The 22,151-nt window shown below is 43.5% G+C and overlaps 1 protein-coding gene across 16 annotated transcripts in view; it reads right to left on the reverse strand.

The window, feature by feature from the left end:
* The window catches only part of LOC118401124 (casein kinase I), a 66,161-nt gene that overhangs the window by 11,582 nt on the left and 32,428 nt on the right, over positions 1–22,151 (reverse strand). For 8 of the 16 annotated variants that reach the window (XR_008075406.1, XR_008075405.1, XR_008075404.1 and 5 more), the window contains 7 exons: positions 8,473–8,624; positions 8,056–8,290; positions 5,014–5,099; positions 4,583–4,667; positions 3,896–4,044; positions 3,434–3,541; positions 77–190 (listed from right to left, as the gene is read on the reverse strand). Coding sequence is in view for 9 of the 16 variants with exons in the window: in XM_052474836.1 (XP_052330796.1) it covers positions 77–190; positions 3,434–3,541; positions 3,896–4,044; positions 4,583–4,667; positions 5,014–5,099; positions 8,056–8,290; positions 8,473–8,624 (929 nt within the window). In the remaining 7 variants the exon portion in view is untranslated. The remainder of the gene's footprint in view (positions 1–76; positions 191–3,433; positions 3,542–3,895; positions 4,045–4,582; positions 4,668–5,013; positions 5,100–8,055; positions 8,291–8,472; positions 8,625–22,151) is intronic. The other 8 variants (XR_008075409.1, XM_035798379.2, XM_035798381.2 and 5 more) reach the window with 3 other exon arrangements.

The following is a 22,151-nucleotide window of genomic DNA, read 5'->3' on the forward strand; positions in this document are numbered from 1 at the left end:
AAGCAGGTTTTTAGGTTTGAAAGGCAGCCAGTGTACATGTAGTTAACATTCGGGTCTCTCCGTTGTTGGTGTATACCTGCACAGAGCCCCCATGCCTGTCTGCAGCCAGGTGGGAGCTGCTCAGGTAGGAGGAATTTGTCTGTCGGTGGGGCTGTGCATCCCATGCTCCTCTGCGGTCTGATGCTGCCATCTGGTTGGTTGATTAGGGAGGCGGATGGGCGGAGGGGGACGTGGATGGGCCGAGAGTGAGCGAGAGAGGAAGGCGCCGACAGGCCATGCAGCACAAAAAAAGCAAAGAAAAAGTAAAAGGTGAGACGTATTCACAGCTTTGCCAAGCGTGTAAGTTGAGAACAACCAGGTCAAAATAAAAAAGCAAGCGTGAAAAGGCAAAAATAGCTTTAAAATTAGATACAAATGTATTTAAAGCAAAACATTTTTAGTCAGTTAAGAGAAACCCTGTATGCATGTTTGACATCATCTTTTTTTAATTTCCTTATTTTATAACCCTGGTTTCTTCTCTAAGAGACTTGCGTTGTTTCTTTGACCTGAATCCTGGCTATATTGATTGAAATGTCTGGACCAGGCAGGCTCTGCTTTGTCCCCCTGTAATTCTTTTATCACCGTTCCCTTGGACAGGACAGGTTGTACGTGACAGGACATTGAGGGATTAGCTGCTAATAGAGTTGTTGCAGGAGTTTTGGCAGGTGACTTACGCAGTCTGGGAGCTTTCAACTGGAAAACACTGTGTTCATTTCAGACTGGCTGGCATCTCCTGTCTCGCGGGGCTGAAGCCCTGGCTCAGTAAAATGACTCACCTAATGGGGTGATCTAGGTCGACCTCCTCAAAACCAAGGACGTTTCCTTTCTGTCCCCCTCTCATTCTCTTTCAAGTACACTCTGCCTTCTTCACCTTCCATCTCCTTCTGCTTTCTCCCTCCACCTAAATCCCCCCTCCATATCAATTCCTTCCCACCCTCCCTCTGTCTCTCCATCTCACAATCTCTGTCTGGCACATAGTGTAGCACCAATGGTGGCACAGGTGGAGCACTGATTAGAGATTAGTCTGGGCCTCCTGGGCGCAACGCAGTCATAGGACAATCAAGTAGCACCACTCAAGCTGCAGCCAATCAGATTTGAGACAAGCTTCCCTGCCTGTCGGGAGCAAAGTTGGAGGACTTCCAGCGGAGAAATTCATTTTGCGGCTCTCTATGCCTCTCCGGTCGAACAGTCAGACAGAGGCGGATATGAACAAGGTATTTTGGTGCCAACATTTGAAATACCAGCTGAGACTACATGCTAGGATCCCTATTTTGACCTGAAAGCTAATTTGCGTCTGTATTTTTCCAAACGCAAATATGCAGAAAAATATAATTTTCACTTAAACAAGCCAAATCGGACAAACCCAAAACAAAAGATGATTGAAAGCAAGGCTTGAACTCCATGGAGCATAAGCAGAGGCATCAAGTTGGAACAAACTATGTGGTCTACTACTTGCACTAATTTAAATGATGGTGGATGTACTGTAGTGTAAACTATAAAAGCTTATTGAGATCAAATTTAGACAATCCCAAAACCATGTCATTCAACTCAATAGCATTGGCGTGAACCTTTAACAGCTTTGCAGCTCACTCTAGGTCAATTATACAATTACACTCCCCTTTATTTGGACAGTATTGCTTTCTTGAACACCATATGCACTCCCATATTATTTGGACAGTGAAAAGCCTGAACTTTCAATTTGGATCTACACTACAGTATTATGGATTTGAGATCAAATGTTTGAGGTGACAGTACAGAATGTCCCCTTTTAAAAGTTAAAACAGATGTATGAAAATACCGTAAAATAAAGAAGGTGACATTGTGCTTGCTGCCTCATATGAAACATCTGATCTAAAATCCAAAATGCTTAGGTATAGAGCCACAATGAAAGTTCAGGCTTCACTCTCCAAATAATATGGAGGGAGTGTACATGGTGTTCAAACAAGCAATGCTTATCGATTGTCAGTGTGTGGCTGACAAGGTTGTGCTAAATACGGCTGCTACAATCTAGAACCAAAACATTTGGTCATATTACTCCAGCGCTAGTGGCTTCCCGATAAGTCTCTGGCTGATTTGGAGATTGTACTGCTAACCTACAAAGCATTAAATGGACTTGCTCCTACCCATCTTGTCGATTTCATCCTGCCGTACATACCTACACGTACGCTACGGTCACAAGACTTAGGCTTCCTTATTGTCCAGAGAATTTCTAAGCAAACAGCTGGAGGCAGGGCTTTCTCATATACAGCTACATTTGTATGGAATGGTCTGCTGATCCATGTGAGAGATGCAGACTCGGTTTCAACCTTTAAGTCTTTACTGAAGAGTCATCTCTTCAGTAGATCCTATGATTGCGTGTCGTCTGGCAAAGGGTTGCGAACGGAAAGGCACTGGAGTTAAGAACCACCCTTGCGGTCCCTGCCTGGCCGGCTTGCCTCTCTCCACTGGGATTCTCTGCCGCTGACCCTATTATGGTGGCTAAGTCACTGGTTTGATCCCATCCTTACTGTTCTCTGGATCGTGTGGTGGGGGAGAACTTTGTGGGCTATACTTGGCCTTGTCTCAGTGTAGTAAGTTAGTGGTCTTTGATATCCCTTTAGCTGTGCTTTGGTAATGTAGGTGGGGTTATATCCTGCCTGGTTGGCCCTGTTCGGGGGTAAACTTTGGACGGGACCACATTGTTGTCCCCCCCGTCTCAGTATCTATGTTGCAATAGTCTATGTGCCGGGGGGCTTGGGTCAACCTGTCCCATCTGGTGTAATTCCCTTGTCTTATGTGGTGTCTTGTGTTATCTTAGGACACCCTCCCGCTCTGAGGACCTGAGCCCTTGAACCATGCCTCAAGACTACCTGGCCTGACGACTCCTGGCTGTCCCCGCCCATCCCACTTGGTCGTGATGCTGATCCAGTTTCTGAAGTTCTGCCTGCGGCTATGGACCCCTGACCTGTTCAACAGTTATGCTACCTTCTCCCGGACCTGCTGTTTCGCCCCTCTCACTTTATTCCTAGGTTCCTGCCTTTCTAGGGAGTTTTTCCTAGTCACTGTGCTTTTACATCTGCATTGCTAGCTCTCTGGGGTTTTAGGGCTCGGTTTCTGTATAAGCACTTTGTGACAACTGTCCATTTCAAATCTCTGTCAATTTTGGAATTGGATTCCATGTCCAATTCAACTGACAGGAGTGGAAATGGAATTGAGTAAAACCATTGGGGTTGATGACATTATAGGAAACAAACTAAAATTGCAGTCATGAAGTGGCTCCAAAACAAATCTCATTATTTTCTATGAGGATTTGTTGACTTATGAATTGGATTTGAGTATATTTTCGTGAAATTATTGGCATTTTCAGATACAGGCAGAGCTGAAGTGAACTGCTATGTGAGACTACTGGGTTTACCTGGTTCCGTAGGGGTTGTTGCTGAGAGGGCCTGTCTCTGTTAGCGTGGCTCTCTCTCGTGATGGCAGACGCACCCGAGTCCACGTTGACAGACCCCACTGGAGTAGGCTGAGAGAGCGAGAGAGCCCATTGGAGAAGAAACAACAAAGTAAATATAACGTAGAGCGCGTGACAGCGAGAGAACGAGAGACAAAAAGGCTCAAGTGAAGAGCTGCCCAAGGAAAGTATGTTGTCTTCTTTCACTTGTGTTTTAAATGTCTATTGTACTTTTGATTTCACAGCTTTCCAGCTATGAACGGTACACAAATTAAGTTATTACTACACCAAGACATACGGGACTGAACAGTTAACAAGCTGCTGCTAATCAGCACATTTTCTCTAGTCTCTTTCAATAGCCTCAGTATGACTATTGTACCTGAGACTACACTTATGCTATTTAGCACGTGAACGCGAGCTACTCACAATCGCTCTGCCATCCCAGTCGTAGGTGTAGTCAAAAATGTATCCTTTGCGCTCAAGCAGCTCGGTGAACAGAGTCCTCAAATACTCGTAGTCGGGCTTCTCGAAGAAGTCCAACCGCCGCACGTAGCGCAGGTACGTGGCCATCTCTTCTACAAGGGGTTGACACAGTCAGTCAACATGGTTCAGGCAAAACAAGAGCTCCATCTAGACACACAGTACCGGACAATAGACTGCACCAAGGCTGCATGGACTTGCAGCACATTTACATTACATTTAAGTCATTTAGCAGACGCTCTTATCCACCTTACATAACGAAGTAGAATCATTTTTTGGTGGAACACAATTGAGCCATTCCAACAGATATACTTGAAAGAAAAGGCCAATATCTTCTGAGAGAAGATCGAGGAGAAAAATGTGGTCACTGAGCATTCAAAAGGTCAAGGAAACATTCGCAAACATTGTCTTGCAAGTGCATATTCTTCCAATCCCTCCCCGATGCGCCATTCCTTCAAGAATCATCTTCTGCTCAATAAGCCCATTTCTCAGTAGAGCTCGCTCTTGTTCGTTCTATTGCAATTATTTACTGCCATTTTACTACGTATGCTGTGCGGAGCGTGTTTTAGGAAATGTAACCATTTCACAAAGGCAGGCACTAGTGTCAAGGTCAGGAAGGAAGATTGGCAATACCTGGAAAGCTTTCACAGAGGACCTCGATGGGAGTGTTGCGCTTGGTGTCACCAATCTTCTGGTATCGCTCCTTCAGGGTGTCAGCCTGTAGGTAGAAGGCACACTGAGTTCAACACACTTTTGCCATCTTATCTCCTTCCCTTCACACCAATGTTGAACTTCCTCAGTCTTTCAATCTCCCTATTTTTTGCTCGTCTGGTTCGTTTAGGCTACCACTCCCTCTACCACTCTTTGAATCACTAGTAGTAGTGCATCACACTCTCCTAATATCTGGGTTGTGATTATTAGAGTATATCGTAGTAAAATGCCAGGCAACAGAAAAAAAAATGAGCGTTTCCGAATCGGACAAATTCAGATAATGGATAGAAAAACAGATGGCACTTTGTGCCTAATGAAAACAACCCAGCTGATACAAAGCCTAGCTCCCCTACCTTGAGTCCTTGCCACGGCAGACTCCCTCGTAGGAAATACATGAACATGTGGCCCAAGGCTTCCAGGTCATCCCGTCGACTTTGCTCTGAAACAAAAAGGGAGGGGTATCCGCTTTAAGCTGCGACTGACGTCTATCTCACCTACCAGATCCTTGGGTATCCTTATGTAGGACTTTCAATGCGTTGAGCTCCAAATGTGGAACAAAATAGAACCTTTCTGAATTTGAATTACCTATGGCTTACAGACATGAAAGGCTATGTACACATACACTACCTGTCAAAAGTTGAGGGTTTCTCGTTATTTTTACTATTTTCTACATTGTAGAATTATAGTGAAGACATCAAAACTATGAAATAACACACATGGAATCATGTAGTAACCAAAAAGTGCTAAATCATAATATATTTTATATTTGAGATTCTTCAAAGTTCTTCATTCTCTCAACCAGCTTCATGAGGTGGAATGCATTTCAATTAACAGGTGTGCCTTGTTTAAAGTAAATTTGTGGAATTTCTTTGAGCCAATCAGTTGTGTTGTGAAGGTAGGTAGGGGGGTATACAGAAGATAGTCCTATTTGGTAAAAGACCAAGTCCATATTATGACAAGAACAGTTCAAATAAGCAAAGAGAAACGACAGTCCATCATTACGTTAAGACATGAAGGTCAGTCAAACCGGAAAATGTCAACAACTTTGAACGTTTCTACAAGTGCAGTCGCAAAAACCATCAAGCGCTATGATGAAACTGACCTCCACAGGAATGGAAGACCCAGAGGTACCTCTGCTGCAGAGGATAAGTTCATTAGAATTACCAGCCTCAGAAATTGCAGCGCAAATAAATGCTTCACAAAGTCCAAGTAACAGACATCTCAACATCAACTGTCCAGAGGAGACAGTGTGAATCAGGCCTTCATGGTCAAATTGCTGCAAAGAAACTACTACTAAATAATACCAATAAGAAGAATAGACTTTCTTGGGCCAAGAAGCACACGCAATGGACATGGTGGAAAGTTGTCCTTTGGTCTGGAGTCCAAATTGAATATTTTTGGTTCCAACCGCCATGTCTTTGTGAGATGCAATGTGGGTGAACAGATGATCTCTGCATGTGTATTTCCCACAGTAAAGCATGGAGGAGCTGATGTGGTGGTGCTTTGCTGGAGATACGGTCTGTGATTTATTTAGAAGAATTCAAGGCACACTTCACCAGCATGGCTACCACAGCATAATGCAGTGATACACCATCCCATCTGGTTTGGGCTTAGTGGGACTATCATTTGTTTTTCAACAGGACAATGACCCAACACACCTCCAGGCTGTGTAAGGGCTATTTGACCAAGAAGGAGAGTGATTGAGTGCTGCATCAGATGACTTGGCCTCCACAAATTGAGATGGTTTGGGTTGAGTCGGAACGCAGAGTGAAGGAAAAGCAGCCAACAAATGCTCAGCATATGTGGAAACTCCTCCAAGACTGTTGGAAAAGGAGTTTGCAAAGCTGTCATCAAGGCAATGGGTGGTTACTTGAAAAATCTCAAATATAAAATATGTTTTGGTTATGACATGATTCCATGTGTGTTATTTCATAGTTTTGATGTCTTCACTATTATTCTACAATGTAGAAAATAGTACAAATAAAGAAAAACCCTTGAATGAGCAGGTGTTCTAAAACTTTTGACCGGTAGCGTACAGCCGCGATAAGTAAAACAAATCTAAAAAAGTAGTAGTTCACTGGGCCTTTACCAGTCCTGTATTAACAGACCAATATAGCCTTCTGTAGCGCAGCCCGCTCAAAAATTACAGCGCTGCAATACACAGCATCTCAGTTTATTGCATAAATCGGGCATGCATTGGATTACAATGCTGGGGTGGGAAAATAATCCAGTACTGTTTAATGAATTACAATGTAGGCTAATCAAAGTGGAGGCTATGACACAATGTCAATGGAGAAGGCTAAAACACGGTCAGCGGCAGATCCAAGAAGCAGCACCAAGTCTCTGGGTGGGATAAGTTGTCCATGGTGCTGTCATTCAAGGTCCTTTTTTTACCCTGTTCGCAAGAGCACAGGAAGGTTGCATTTTGGCTTCTGCTCAGCTGGATGAAGCCAGCGGGGCACACAGGCAGTTTACAGACGCCATCGGCCACAGAGCTACCACAGATCTGACTTGCAGTGGTGTAAATGACGTCATCATTTCCTCAATCAAGGTTTATACCGACAGATAACAGCCTATCATTACAGGGCTCACCAACCATGCTCTTGGTGCACTACCGTCCTGTAGGGTTTCACTCCAACCCCAGTTGTAACTAACACCATTCATCTTATAAACCAGCTACTTATTAGAATCAGGTGCGCTAGGTTAGGGTTGGAATGAAAACCTACAGGATGGTAGCTTAAAAATGCATCCTCCAATAGCATTGTCTGCTTATGTCCACACATATTGTCTCAAGAAAATTGTATATTTTTAATACCCTCAAACACCAAGTTAGACATACCTATAGGCCATCATCACTGTCAATCATGAATGATAATTATTCACATTTTACGGGTGAAACTGCATCAGTGCACACATGTAGCCTACGGTTCTTCATTATTGGCCAGAGAGAAGACGGGAAGAAACCACAATTAACCTAGGCTGCTGTAGCTTATATATTTATTTGGTTTGTAATTGTATCGTTTTTCATGGAATTTTTGTGGTGATTAAATATAATTTAGTTAGAATAGATCAGAATAAAAGTGAGGTCCCTCAGGCTCCCCCAGCATTACTCACCTTTTTACTGGTGAAGCGAAGGCAGCTGCACCATTTCATCAATCTACATTTTTTTATTGTGTCACACCCCCCCGCCCCTTTCCCCTGCAGATTATTTTTTTTTGCAGCGCCCCCACCCCCAAACTACTTCCCATGGCCATGTGTAAACAGGACAGACTACAAAAAAATTGCAAAGTTCAGCCAATTAAATATGAGAGTAGCCTATACTGTATCCATGTAAGTACCACACATGGAAGTTGAGACAAGTTGTCTGGTAGAGGGGAGAAGTACTGTAGCCCTACCTTTTCCCAAGTGGGTGTTGATAGACATGTAGCGGGCGGTTCCTGTGAGACTCTTGTGCTCCCTGTAAGGAATGTGTTTTTTGGTCTCGGGATCGATGTACTCTTTAGCCAGGCCAAAGTCGATGATGTGGATGATGTGCTCCTGCTTGTGCCCCTGCCGCCCGATGAGGAAGTTCTCGGGCTTCACGTCTCGGTAGATGAGGTTCTTGGAGTGGACGTACTCCATCCGTGAGAGCTGGGGAGCGTAGTGTGTGTGAGACGGTCAAACGCATGCACTCAAAAAAAGGTGTACACACAACTCCATGCACACCGAAAAACTGAATGGACATCCACACTGGGACATACAATCAGAACAGACACATGGGCATAATTCCCCAAAACAAGCTTCTTTGTCATTTGGATGTACACTTTACTTACCAGCTGAATAGCCATCATTAAGACTGTCTTGAGAGAGAAGGTCCTGTCACAGAGGTCAAAGAGGTCTTCTAGACTAGGGCCCAGCAGTTCTAACACCATGGCATTGTATTTCCCACACGGCCCAAAGTAGAAGACCTGAGGAAGACCCTCCGCTGAGATAGAGAGGGCGAGAGAGGGATGGATAGAGGGAGAGGAAAATATAAAATATATAGAAAGAAGTCCATTTAAACTGAAATTGAAAATACTTTCAGTAGAACAAATCATATGACAAACAATTTAGAGTTTGGATTATGCAGTGTTCCATTAATTTCTTTCGAATATGCATGAGGGTGTGGCAGCGCAGCTCACATGCCCATTTAACGGCTCTACCGGTGAGACCACATACCTGGGTATTGTTTCATCATTGGAATCATTTGGAACTAGTTTGTACTCCAGTCACATGCAGGACTTGAGACGAGCAGTAGTTATGCTGTACATAACACTTCACAAGTGGCATCTAAAGATGGCCCAAGCTGTTTGGTTGGGGTTTGTCATGAGTGTTGTTCTGAATTGTCTGTTGCAGCTGTTAGAAGCCATCTGCTGTACCCATCTCAGGAGAGAACAGAGAGGAATGGTGCCCAGAGGAACCTGGGCAAGCTAATAACGACGGCCATGAAACCCACAACTAGAACCGCCCCCATTCTCCAAAGCCAAGTAGCCATTAGTGCAAAACTACAACAGCGATGGGATTGGAAAAAATATCCAGAATTATCTCTGCTGTGTAACAACTCGAGGAGAATTGCTGCTAAAAAAAACTATTAAGAACAGAGGCAAGGATACATTTTGGAAATTTTAGAGTGGCTCAATCCGTTGGGATTGCAACCTGCTCCGTACTCCGCTCCAATAACATCCCCGGTGTGATCTTACCTGTACGAGCTGAGCTCAGCGAAAAAGTGAGCTTTTTCCCCTCTCAAAGAGTGCTCTGGACGAGTACGGCGGATGAGTTTGTGCGTTTATCAACAGTATAGGTGTGAGAGAGTGGATTTCAGATATTTTCTCCTGACTGAGCATATTTTAGTCACAAATTGTTGTGTATAGGCATAATTTAAATTAAACGTAACTTAAGAGTGCTTCAGAGAATATCATTGAAATTCATAATGCCCTGAAAATGACTGATGCATTTTATTGGACGACAGAGGCTAACTTTAGGAGGTTGAGAGCTCCAAAACGATCCAATAGCAAACTCCCATCTGTACAGTAAAATACCATTATTCTGGAGTAGTGCAGAAGTATCCTAGACATTATTGGCGGCTCTGGGAATGATAGTTGCCCGGTGCATCAATGGGGTGAGGGTGTGCAGGAGAAAGACTGATGCCCAAGTTAACCTTTTACAATGATCTGAACAATGGGGATTTCATTCCCAGCATCATAAACAAGACGAGAGAGACAGCATGGTGGAGTCGAAGAAGAGTTAATAATTTTCCCCTTAGGCAAAAGAAGGATGAGCCAAGGAAAAAATATAGTTGTGGAAAGTGTGTGTCTATGACAAGAGGGGCCCAGACAAGCAGCAGCGGAGTAGGTCAACAATTAGCCAACGTGTACAAGCTTGGTGGCTCACAAACAGAGTAATGTGACAGAGGTAAGTGAGCAAGCAGAATGTAGGAGTGGGCATGTGTTTCCAAGCTTGACGGAGGGAGGGAGCGAGGGACGGAGGGCGCCAGAGAAATACGAAATCCTGAGAAAAGCCCAGTGGTCCTGAAGGCCCGCTCTGTGTGTAATGTGAGAAATGACAATGTCAACGACAGCAAATGGCCACATGTTCTCATGTCTTCTATATGCTGCCTAACTGTCGAGGCATTACAGGAGTTCCTCTCTACAAGCTATTAACACAAATGTGATTTTACCTTACCCCTTCCGCTCCCTAAACCAATTCGTATTTGCACCATCTTTTTACCAAGTTTCAGAATGATGAAAATGGCAACTGGTCTCAGATCCCATTAGATTTAAGCAGAGGTGGGATAAAAGCCTGTTAATGCCATGAGAGTGCATCTTTTGAAATGCTTTGGGGAGAAATGAATTCAGTCACACAGGAGCAAATGTCGGCTTATCCTGAGACACGCAACCAATCAAACCATTAATCCACCCCCACACTCAAAGAACAGTCAGGCCTGAGTCACCTAGCTAGTCACCAATAATGGCAGCTCTGTCTGTATGCATCTCATGTAATTTATACCTGAATAAAAACTCAATTTAGCTCTCCAGCAAAGGTAGGCACATAAAACATACTCCACACCCACACGGTTTCAAAAACGACAACACACAATGGATCAATGCATGTCAGAGATATGGAATCTCTCCTGGCTTGAGAGCATGTTCATGAGTTTGAGATGATTTCAACACCCTCATTTACGAGTTTCGTCCATTTTTTTCCTCTTCATTGTCTTTTGTTTGGAGTGCTCCGTGTGAGCAATGAGTGTGTGACTGGTTTCTCTGTCCTGATAACGTGTGACTGGTGTGTGACTGGTTTCTCTGTCCTGTTAACGTTGAAGAACCATGCCTGAGCACGCTTAGAAGTAGGCCTACCTCACCACATCCACCACTAATAAGCTGAGCTTCTCAGTCATTTTTTTTCTTAACCTCACATAGTAAGTCAACAAAGTCTGTTTATCATTATCTGATGACCCCATATACCCAGTGAAAACATTTTTTTTAAAGAGCTGTCTGTCCCAAGCTCACTGGCACAGGAAACTCTGAGGGGCCAGGAATAGGTTAGTTGATACAATGTTACACTTCACTAGTGTGCCTACATTTCTCACATTACACACGCTCAAGTCAAGACAGACATACTGGTGGAAAGAGATTGATTGAAAATGCTGGTTCTTTCATCAGGATATTTTCTACTATTTGTCTATGATTCCAAGAACACAGGATGAGATGTTACTATCCTTTGTGCAAGCACTTCCAAGAGTTAATGAACAGTGAGCGTGGTGAAATTTGGGGAGCGCATCGTCAGTAGTGTACCTTTGGTTCCTAGGGTGTTTCGGCCTCACACGATACACCCTCCCCAAAGGCGGCCAGCGACAGGGTGATCAATCCTACGCTTGCGTCCCATTCCCAATTAGTCATAGGAGTTGCCTTGTTGTTGATAGCCAACATCCCATGGAACTATGCATGGCAGGGGCGTCCTCCTCCCTGAGTCAAGCATTGTTAACCGCATACCTCCTGGCCCTCTCACTTCGGGGCCCAGCTGGGGTCTTTCCTCTTCATCCAGAGCCACTGACTGCTGCCGCCTCTGATACAGCTTTGATTGCCGAACGCTGGCTCTGGCCCTTAATTCCCAGGTCTCTAAGCAGTCTGGTTGTAGATGTTGCCACAAAACCTCTGCAGCCCACCTCCACTGGTCGGACTTCTGTGTTCCAGCCATGATGTCGTGCTTCGGCAGCTAGATCAGCATAGCGCAGATGTTTTCGCTCATAAGCCTCATCTACTGAGTCTCCCCAGGGTACTGTGAGCTCAATGATGAAGACCTTATTGAGTGAACGGGACCAGAGCACCATGTCAGGTCTTAGGGTGGTGGTTGCGATCTCCGGAGGAAACACAAGTTGCCGGCCAATGTCAGCTAGCATTTTCCAGTCGCGGGCCAAGCGCAGCTGGTCTCGCTCTAATGGTGTAGAGCCGCTCTTCGGTGGTTTAGCCCCTTCGCGGACAAAGTTTGTCCGTAAGGAGTGTGATGCTGCTGTGGGTGGTAGGGAGTTGGTGGCAGCTCGCTTGTCCTCCAGGGCGGACGCAAGGTTTTTAAGGACTTGGTTGTGACGCCAAGTGTAGCGTCCTTGGGTGAGGCTTGTTTTACACCCTGTGAGAATGTGCCTGAGGTTGGCTGGCATGGAACAGAGGGCACAGTCCGGATCTTCACCATACCATTGGTGAAGATTAACTGGTGTTGGAAGGACGTCATATGTTGCTCTGATGTATTATGTACGGTTTATTAATGTGTCCATTATGGCTGAGGCTGGTGCTCTAGCATTCGTAGAATTTTAGTTTAATTTTTTACTTTGTTTAAATTCTGATCTTTAGGATTAATCATGTGACAAAGATTGAGGAATAAAAACATTATTGAATTGAAACTCTTCCACAAAAATGCACAAAAGAAATATTCATAAATGACACGCAGGTAGGTAGAAATGGAAGGTTAAATTGTAAGCTTCCCCAAACTTGAAACTCATGAGCCACCTATGGTCTTTACTATAACACCCAATTATATCATTCGGAAGTTGAGGCACACACAGGAGGTCCTGTGAAGAAAAGAAAACGCCCACTGACAAATCATTCACTAGCCCTAATTTAGCTCTCCCTACCACTAGTGTCTCCATTTTCGACTTCTTCTCCCCCACTGACGGAGAAGGCTAGACGAGAGAGAGGGAGAACTGGGTCCAAAATCGGTTTTCTCCAGCAGGTGGCAAAAATAAAAATTGTAATGTCTTGACTGTCAAATTTGGATAACACGATTTTTTAATGGATTATTTGCTACGTGTGGCTTATTTGATCTAATAGAAGTTTCGTACTGATTAGGTTGAGTGTACTGATATAAGTAAGACACGTGACATCCGGGCAACTTTGAGAAAAAAACACTTTGTATATCGGAGTTGTGCCTGGTCATCTGCTAAACTCTGTGTCAAACCGGTTAAGTCCTCTCAGCCATGATCATACCCAGATGGCATGGCGGTTGGCACACCATGGACCCTTTCCACTTACTACTCATTCATCTCATAAAGAAAGGCCTTTGAGCTGAGCCAATGTACTGTGCAGGGCATCTGGTGTCACACACACACACCATTGTGACGGTCTGTAGTGACGGGTACATTTTCAGAATTGTTTTGGAACATGGACCACATCAAAACATCAAACACAAGACAAGTCATTAAAAGGCTGTACTACCTCACATGCTGACATTTATGCAACTCCGCCCATTCTTTCCCCTCAGCCAATCAAATTCAAATTGCAGATGGAGGGACAGCAAGAATCATTTTTAAATATGTAATGTGGTGCCTAACTGATGCAGCTTTTTTTTAAAGCACATCGTATCCAAAAACACAAATAAAATACTATTTGCAAAGACTATTTCAAATGTATACAGGCTGATATACACTGTGTGTACAAAACATTAGGAACAACTTCCTAATATTGAGTTGCACCCTCCCTTTGCCCTCAGAACAGCCTCAATTCATCGGCGCATGGACTGGCACATGCTTCCCACATTTGTTTCAAGTTGGCTGGATGTTCTTTGGGTGGTGGACCATTCGTGGTTCACACAGGAAACTGTTCATCGTGGAAAAACCCAGCAGCGATGCAGTTCTTGACACACTAAAACCAGTGCACCTGGCACCTACTCCGCTTAAAGGCATTTAAATATTTTGCCTTGCCATTCACCCTCTGAACGACACATACACAATCCATGTCTCAAGGCTTAAAAGTCCTTCAAAACCTGTCTTCCCCCTTTATCTGCACTGATTGAAGTGGATTGAACAGAACACATCAAATAAGGTATCACAGCCTTCACCTGGTCAGTCTATGTCATGTAATGTTTTCTACACTCAGTGTCGATTAGCTAGCTGCTTTGCTGGTTATACATTTTCAAATGAGCTAACTTAGCTTGCTTGCTAGCTGCATATGGCTGCTATTTGGATGTTTTTTCATCTAACTAGATGATGCAGCAAGAACAGCTACAACGGTTAAACTTCTTAGCTACCTATTTTCTCTGAAGCAATGTTCCAATCGCAAGCTGCAATTTACCAGGCTGGTTAGATAGTAGGGTTGGGCGGTAATCCAGACTTTCACATCTTCATACCATCCTTCTCTCATGCCGGGATTTGCAGTATTACCGGCTTAGTACACAAGAGGGTGCCAAAAACGCAAAAAGAAAGCCCATTGGGCTCCATTACCAGAATGTTAACCAAATTAGCACAACAGCGATCTTCCATGGAATCTGCTAGCTAAATATGCTAACGAGTGCAAAGACAGGCAATCCTGCAGATAAAGGTATACATGTATAAAGTAGGAGCTATCGAATGTCATTTTTGGTGAGTTTGGAGTTTCACAAGCAAACGTGAACGAGACATTGTGCAAATGAACAGTGCTGGCTCTGGAGGAGCATGTGTACAAGCTGTCTCTGTGTGGAGTCTGGAGTCCATAGAGCAACGGGCCTGTCTGCTCTGCTCGGAGAAGACGAGGGAGGAGCAGAGAGCAGATGGGCCGAGAACGGAGAGGAGAAAAAAACCGCAAGGAAATCAAAAGATAGCAGTGGCATCTGTACAGATAACTCATCCAAAGGGTTTTGTAAAACTGCTTATTGTAATTTCTGCTTGGGATCACACTAATTTTGAGCTTCAATTGCATTTCTCCACTCCACTATCATTAGACAGCGCTCTAATTTATGTGTAACTACATTTCTCTGGTAAAAATGCTAGATTAACTTGAAGAAAAACATTAGGATATATAGCTGACTACATTCTATGATGAACAGAAATATGATGGCCATGCATTAGGTTTAGCAAAATAAATACCTTGATTTTTCATTAGAAGCTCATTTAGCCTACTCGTGTGGCTGTCAGTCAAATAGCATTGCACTTCTGTTGTCATCTGATGAAAAATAAGCTATTTTCTGCCGAATGTGTAGCATTAATGTATTCTCTGAAGGAAAACTAAAGTTGCTGATCACTCTATTGAAGTAAAAAACAACACTTGACTTGCAATATAAAATGCGACCCCTGTCCATACCCAGCTGGACTCACCTGCTTTCTCCAGGTTTCTCCAGTTGTGCTATTTACAAACACGTGGTTGGCTCAACTTTTCTGGGGAACTACTGTAAGCTTCATACTGTAAAATAATGTGACAGGTGAAAAGAAGAACGTGATCTACTTTATCTAACATATTGCACAAGTCGACTGCAGGTATTTACTTAAGTACACATGACAAGCTGAATTGGTCCACCCACACAGACGGCGTTGTGAAGAAGGCGCAGCAGCGCCTCTTCAATCTCAGGAGGCTGAAGAAATTCGGCTTGTCACCAAAAGCACTCACAAACTTCTACAGATGCACAATCGAGAGCATCCTGTCGGGCTGTATCACAGCCTGGTACGGCAACTGCTCCGCCCACAACCGTAAGGCTCTCCAGAGGGTAGTGAGGTCTGCACAACGCATCACCGGGGGCAAACTACCTGCCCTCCAGGACACCTACACCACCCGATGTCACAGGAAGGCCATAAAGATCATCAAGGACAACAACCACCCGAGCCACTGCCTGTTCACCTCGCTATCATCCAGAAGGCGAGGTCAGTACAGGTGCATCAAAGCTGGGACCGAGAGACTGAAAAACAGCTTCTATCTCAAGGGCATCAGACTGTTAAACAGCCACCACTAACATTGAGTGGCTGCTGCCAACACACCGACTCAACTCCAGCCACTTTAATAATGGGAATTGATGTGAAATATATCACTAGCCACTTTAAACAATGCTACTTAATATAAATGTTTACATACCCTACATTACTCATCTCATATGCATATACTGTACTCACTCATCTACTGCATCTTTATGTAATACATGTATCACTAGCCACTTTAAACTATGCCACTTGGTTTACATACCCTACATTACTAATCTCATATGTATATACTGTACTCGATACCATCTACTGCATCTTGCCTATGTCGTTCTGTACCATCTTCATATATCTTTATGTACATATTCTTTATCCCTTTACACTTGTGTGTATAAGGTAGTAGTTTTGGAAATGTTCGATTACTCGTTGGTTATTACTGCATTGTCGGAACTAGAAGCAAAAGCATTTCGCTACACTTGCATTAACATCTGCTAACCATGTGTATGTGACAAATAAATTCGATTTGATTTAAGTAGCTACAAATATTAATATCAAAGAACTGGTTTCAATAGTATTCACGGTATTGAAAAACCAATCCGTGGCTATTTCTAAATACCATATATGGTATACACCCCAAGCCTATTTGATAGGTAATTGCATTTAATTAACACAATGCAGGCTCCTCCCAGGCTGGTCAGTCTACTTAGAGACCTTATCAAGGCTGGTGGGCCTCAAAGCTAGCAGTTTCACCCGAAACCTCAGAGGCTGGTCTATGTGCAAGGCTCCTCGGAGGCTGATCAGGTGTAGAAATCGGCATAAAAAGGTTCCTTGCAGGCTGGTCAGTGTAAATAGCAGCCTCGGCAGCTAGTCTATATTAAGCTTCCTCCAGTGCAAATAGGGGCCTCGTGGGTGGACTATAATAAAGCGTTCTAGCAAGCTCGTCAGTGTTAATAGGAGCTTTTCTGGTCCATAAATAACGATGGCTCGTCTTTTTTAAAAGCAATGATTGTTCTGTAAATGAACAAAAAAGTAAACTGCAACATGCAACAATTTCAAAGATTTTACTGAGTTACAGTTCATAAGGAAATCAGTCGATTTGAATTAAAATTAGGCTATAGTGGATTTCAGATCACTGGGCAGGTGCGCAGCCATGGGTGAGCCTGGAAGGGAATAGGCCCACCTCACTGGGGAGCCATGCCCAGCCAATCAAAATCTGTCCACCTGGACGACTCCGCTTCGGATGTGGAGGTCCTGGGCTGGCATGGTTACACGTGGTCAGCGGTTGTGAGGCCGACTGGATGTACTGCCAAATTCTCTAAAGCAAAATTGGAGGCGGCTTATGGTAAAGAAATGTACGTTGAAGTTTCTGGCAACAGCTCCGTTAAACATTCCTGCAGTCAGCATGCCAGTTACATGCTCCCTCACTTGAGACATCTGTGGCATTGTGTTGTGACAAAACTGCACATTTGAGTGTGGCCTTCATTGTTCCCAGCACAAAGTGCACCTGTGTAACGACCATCATCAACTTCTTGATATGCCACACCTGTCAGGTGGATAGATTATCTTGGCAAAGGAGAAATGCTCACAAACAGGTATGTAAACAAACTTATGCACAACATTTGAGAGAAATAAGCTTGTGTGTAACATTTCTAGGATGTTTTATTTCAGCTCATGAAACATGGGACCAAAACTTTACATGTTGCGTTTATATTTTTGTTCAGTGTACAACCAGGTATAAACAGACATTGTGATCTGATAGTGATCAGACCTTGTAAGTATAAACAGAGAAGATTTTGCAAATCAGGTCAAGATCAGGACAAAGGATGCATGTTAACGGCAGGTATAAACAGAGCTTCTGAATTTTTACATATTCAGAGCAAAAACCATGTCATGAGGTTGAAGGAATTATCCGTAGAGCTAAAAGACAGGATTGTCGAGGCACAGATCTGGAGAAACTTACTAAATAAAATGACTGCAGCATTGAAGGTCCCCAAGAACACAGTGGCCTCCAATTTTAAAAGACCCTTTGTAAAGCTGAGCAACCGGCAAAACTGAGCAAATCGGGGACAGAAGGGAGCTTGCCAAAAGAAACCTATAGAACTCTCAGAACATCAGAAACAAGATTCGCTGGTCTGATGAAACCAAGATTGAACCATTTTGCCTGAATGCCAAGCGTCACATCTGGTGAAAACCTGGCACCATCCCTACTGTGAAGCAGAGTGGTTGCAGCTTCATGCTATGTGGATGTTTTTCAGCGGTAGGGACTGGGAGACTAGTCAGGATCGAGGGAAAGATGAACAGAGCAAAGTGCAGCGAGATCCTTGATGAAAACCTGTTCAAGAGTGTTCAGGACCACAGACTAGGGTGAAGGTTATCCTTCCAACAGGACAACAACCCTAAGCACATAGCCAAGACAAAGCAGCTGTGGCTTCGGGGAAAAGTCTCCGAATGTCCTTGAGTGGCTCAGCCAGAGCACAGACTTGATCCAGATCATACATCTCTGGAGAGACCTGAATATAGCTGTGCAGCGACGCTCCCCTTCCAACCTGATGGAGAGTGAAAGGATCTGCAGAGAATGGGAGAAACTCCCCAAATACAGGTGTGTCAAGCTTGTAGTGTCATACCCAAGAAGAATTGAGGCTGTAATTGCTGCTTCAACAAAGTACTGAGTAAAGGGTCTGAATACTTATGTAATAATTAAAAAATGGAGGCCACTGTTCTTGGGGACCTTCAATGCTGCAGGAATTTTTTGGTTCCCTTCTCCAAATCTGTGCTTTTGACAAAATCCTGTCTCAGAGCTCCACAGATAATTCCTTCAACCTCACGGCATGGTTTTTGCTCTGAATACGTACAACTTTCAGAAGCTGTTTATACCTGCCGTTAACATGCATCCTTCGTCCTGATCTTGACCTGATTGGCAAAATGTTTTTTTTCTTTGTCATTATGGGGTATTGTGTCGATTGAAGAGGGGAAAAAAATAATTTAATCCGTGTTAGAATAAGGGGTCTGAATACTTCTTGAATGCTAGTCAGCTCTGAGTCAAGTACCATTGGTATACGCGCATCAGGGTTAGGGTCAATTCCACAAACTCAATTCTAATTGAATTCTCTCTACCTGTAAATTCAACATATTCAATTCCTCTGAATTTCAATGTTAGGTCAATTCCAAGAATTCAATATTATCACCAACAAAACCACTAATTCCAATTGGAATTAAATCTCAGGCTTTCAGGCAGCTCATGTCACTGTTTAGACAGAAGCTCATCAGGCCTGAGCTAGACTAAGAAAAGTAGACAATGAATGTAGGGTGTTCCAGAGAGTGGACATCGAAATATTTATTTATTAAGGTATCAGGGAAAGCTGTGTGTGCTTAGTGTGAAAAGAGAGCATCGCCGTCTTGAAAGACTACAACTTGTCCCGACAAGGCATGCAGAGAAATATAGGAATGTCTTCTGAGCAGAGTAGGGCAAGGACTTTTCACAAAACTGCATTCAGCAATTGACGGAATTGCGAGAGCGAGCTAGGTACGGTCCCACAAAATTGCTAAAGATAATCAAGCCAGTCGCTGAAGGTGAATTCATTAAAGAATGTTTAAATCAACTCTGCAGCAATACTTTCCCCTGACAAGAAAGAGCTGTTTGAAAAGGTTTCCCTGTCAAGACAAACAGTGACACGGCGTGTTGAGGACATCGCAGAGAATATGGAACAGGTGAAAGACAAGGATTTCACCCATTTCTCCCTTGCCCTGAATGAGAGCAGTGATGCATGTAACACAGCACAGTTGTTGATATTCTTATGAGGCATAACCCCAGACTTTTAAATTACAGAGGAGCTTGCTTCAGTGTAGTCAATGAAGAGCACAACAACAGGGAAATATATATTGGAGGTGGTCAATAAGTGTGTGGCAAAGCTGGGACTGAGTTTTATAAAGTTATCCAGTGTGACCACTGATGGGTGCCCAAACTTGACTGGAAAAAACATTAGCCTTTTGAAAAGGATACAAGATCTGAGCTGAAACCAGATCAGAAAATGTTTTTCCTGCATTGCATTATTCATCAGGAAGTGCTCTGTAAATGTGCCTTGAAAATGAGCCATGTTGTGGACAGTCACTAAAGTTGTAAACTTCATAAGAGCAAATTCTTAAAAACCACAGGCAGTTTGTCTCACTGTTGGAAGAGAGTCGGGCCATGCAGATCTCCCCTACCACACAAATGTGAAATGGCTTTGAGGAAGGTACTTAAAAAGGTGTGGGACCTGATGTTGGAGATTGCTGAGTTTTCGCTAATGAAAGGAAAATGTGGGTTTCCCTCAACTGCAAGATAAAATAAAGTTGGTTGAATTTGCCTTCGTGGACATCATGGCCCTCATGAATGAAGTGAATTCCAAACTACAAGAGAAGGGCCTTTTTACACATCAGATGTACAGCCTTGTCAAAGCCTTCAAGGGAAAACTACTCCTCCTGACCCGCCAAGTAGCAGCCAACAATCACCCACCTTCTGACACCACTAGTCTGTTCCCTATCAGATGACCAGCGGGAGAAGTATACATCGCTGCTGCGTGCTTTGAACGGTCAGTTCTCGTCGTTTGAGGATTTTAAAGTGTTGGAAAATGACATGCTGTTGGTTTCCTCTCCTTTCACCTATAATGTGGATAACATTCCCACTGACCTGCAACTTGAGCTTATCAATCTTCAGTCAGATGCAGTGATTGGAGAACTATTCCAAACAATGTCACTGATGAGGTTCTATGAATCTCGATGAACAAAACTTTCAGAAGATGAGCAGTCATGCTCAGAAGATGTTTGTACTGTTTGGGTCAACCTACGTATGTGATCAGACATTTTTCAGTGATGAAATATAATAAGTCAAGGCACAGAACATCTCTTACTGACTCTCACCTTTCAGCAATCCTGCGCATAGCGACGTCAGAAACTATACCTGACTTCACTGCTCTAGTCAATGCCCATCAGAGAATTCACTCCTCACACTGATTGAGTAGTTTAAATGTAATGTAGAACTCTGTGTTTTTGTGCATGCCAACATCTCAAGACATCAGTCAGGAAGTTAAAGCTTGGTCGCAAATGGGTCTTCCAAATGGACAATGACCCCAAGCATACTTCCAAAGTTGTAGCAAAACGGCTTATTAAAGGACAACAAAGCTATAGACAATTTGTTGGTAGAACTGAAAAGGGGTGTGCGAGCAAGGAGGCCTACAAAGCTGACTCAGTTACACCGGCTTTGTCAGGAGGAATGGGCCAAAATTCACCCAACTTACTGTGGGAAGCAATGCTACCAAATACTAATTGAGTGTATGTAATCTTCTGACCTGGGAATGTGATGAAAGAAATAAAAGCTGAAATAAATCTCTTACTATTATTCTGACATTTCACATTCTTAAAATAAAGTGGTGATCCTAACTGACCTAAGACAGGGAATTCTTACAAGGATTAAATGTCAGGAATTGCGAAAAACTGGGTGAAAATGTCTTTGGCTAAGGTATGTAAACTTCCGACTTCAACTGTATACCTACTGTAAATCTGTCCAGGTATGCTACTTATTTTACTTTTTAACATGGACAGAAATAAACCATATCCATGTTCTCCTTTTGGTAGGTATTTTTATTATTAAAACGCAATGATCTACACTGAGGGAAAAGTACACTGTGCGTTCAGCACCACGGACAAAACTTTTGTTAATGGTTCAATATATATCCACAAATTTCCTACCTCATGATGCCATCTATTTTGTGAAGTGCACCAGTCCATCCTGCAGCAAAGCACACCCACAACATGATGCTGCCACCCCCGTGCTTCACAGTTGGGATGGTGTTCTTCGCCTTGCAAACATCCCCCTTTTTCTTCCAAACATAACGATGGTGATCATGGCCAAACAGTTCTATTTTTGTTTCATCAGACAAGAGGACATTTCTCCAAAAAGTACGATCTTTGTCCCCATGTGCAGTTGAATACCATAGTCTTTTTTTTACGGCGGTTTTGTAGCAGTGACTTCTTCCTTGCTGAGCGGCCTTTGTTATGGGGATATAGGACTCATTTTACTGTGGATATAGATATTTTGTACCTGTGTCCACCAGCATATTCACAAGGTCCTTTGCTATTGTTCTGGGATTGATTTGCACTTTTCGCAACAAAGTACATTCATCTCTAGGAGACAGAACGCGTCTCCTTCCTGAGCAGTATGACGGCTGAGTGGTCCCATGGTGTTTATACTTGCGTACTATTGTTTGTACAGATGAACGTGGTACCTTCAGGCGTTTGGAAATTGCTCCCACGGATGAACCAGACTTGTGGAGGTCTACAATTTTT

The sequence above is a fragment of the Oncorhynchus keta genome, chromosome 22 (assembly GCF_023373465.1).
Source record: "Oncorhynchus keta strain PuntledgeMale-10-30-2019 chromosome 22, Oket_V2, whole genome shotgun sequence".
Lineage (NCBI taxonomy): Eukaryota > Metazoa > Chordata > Actinopteri > Salmoniformes > Salmonidae > Oncorhynchus > Oncorhynchus keta.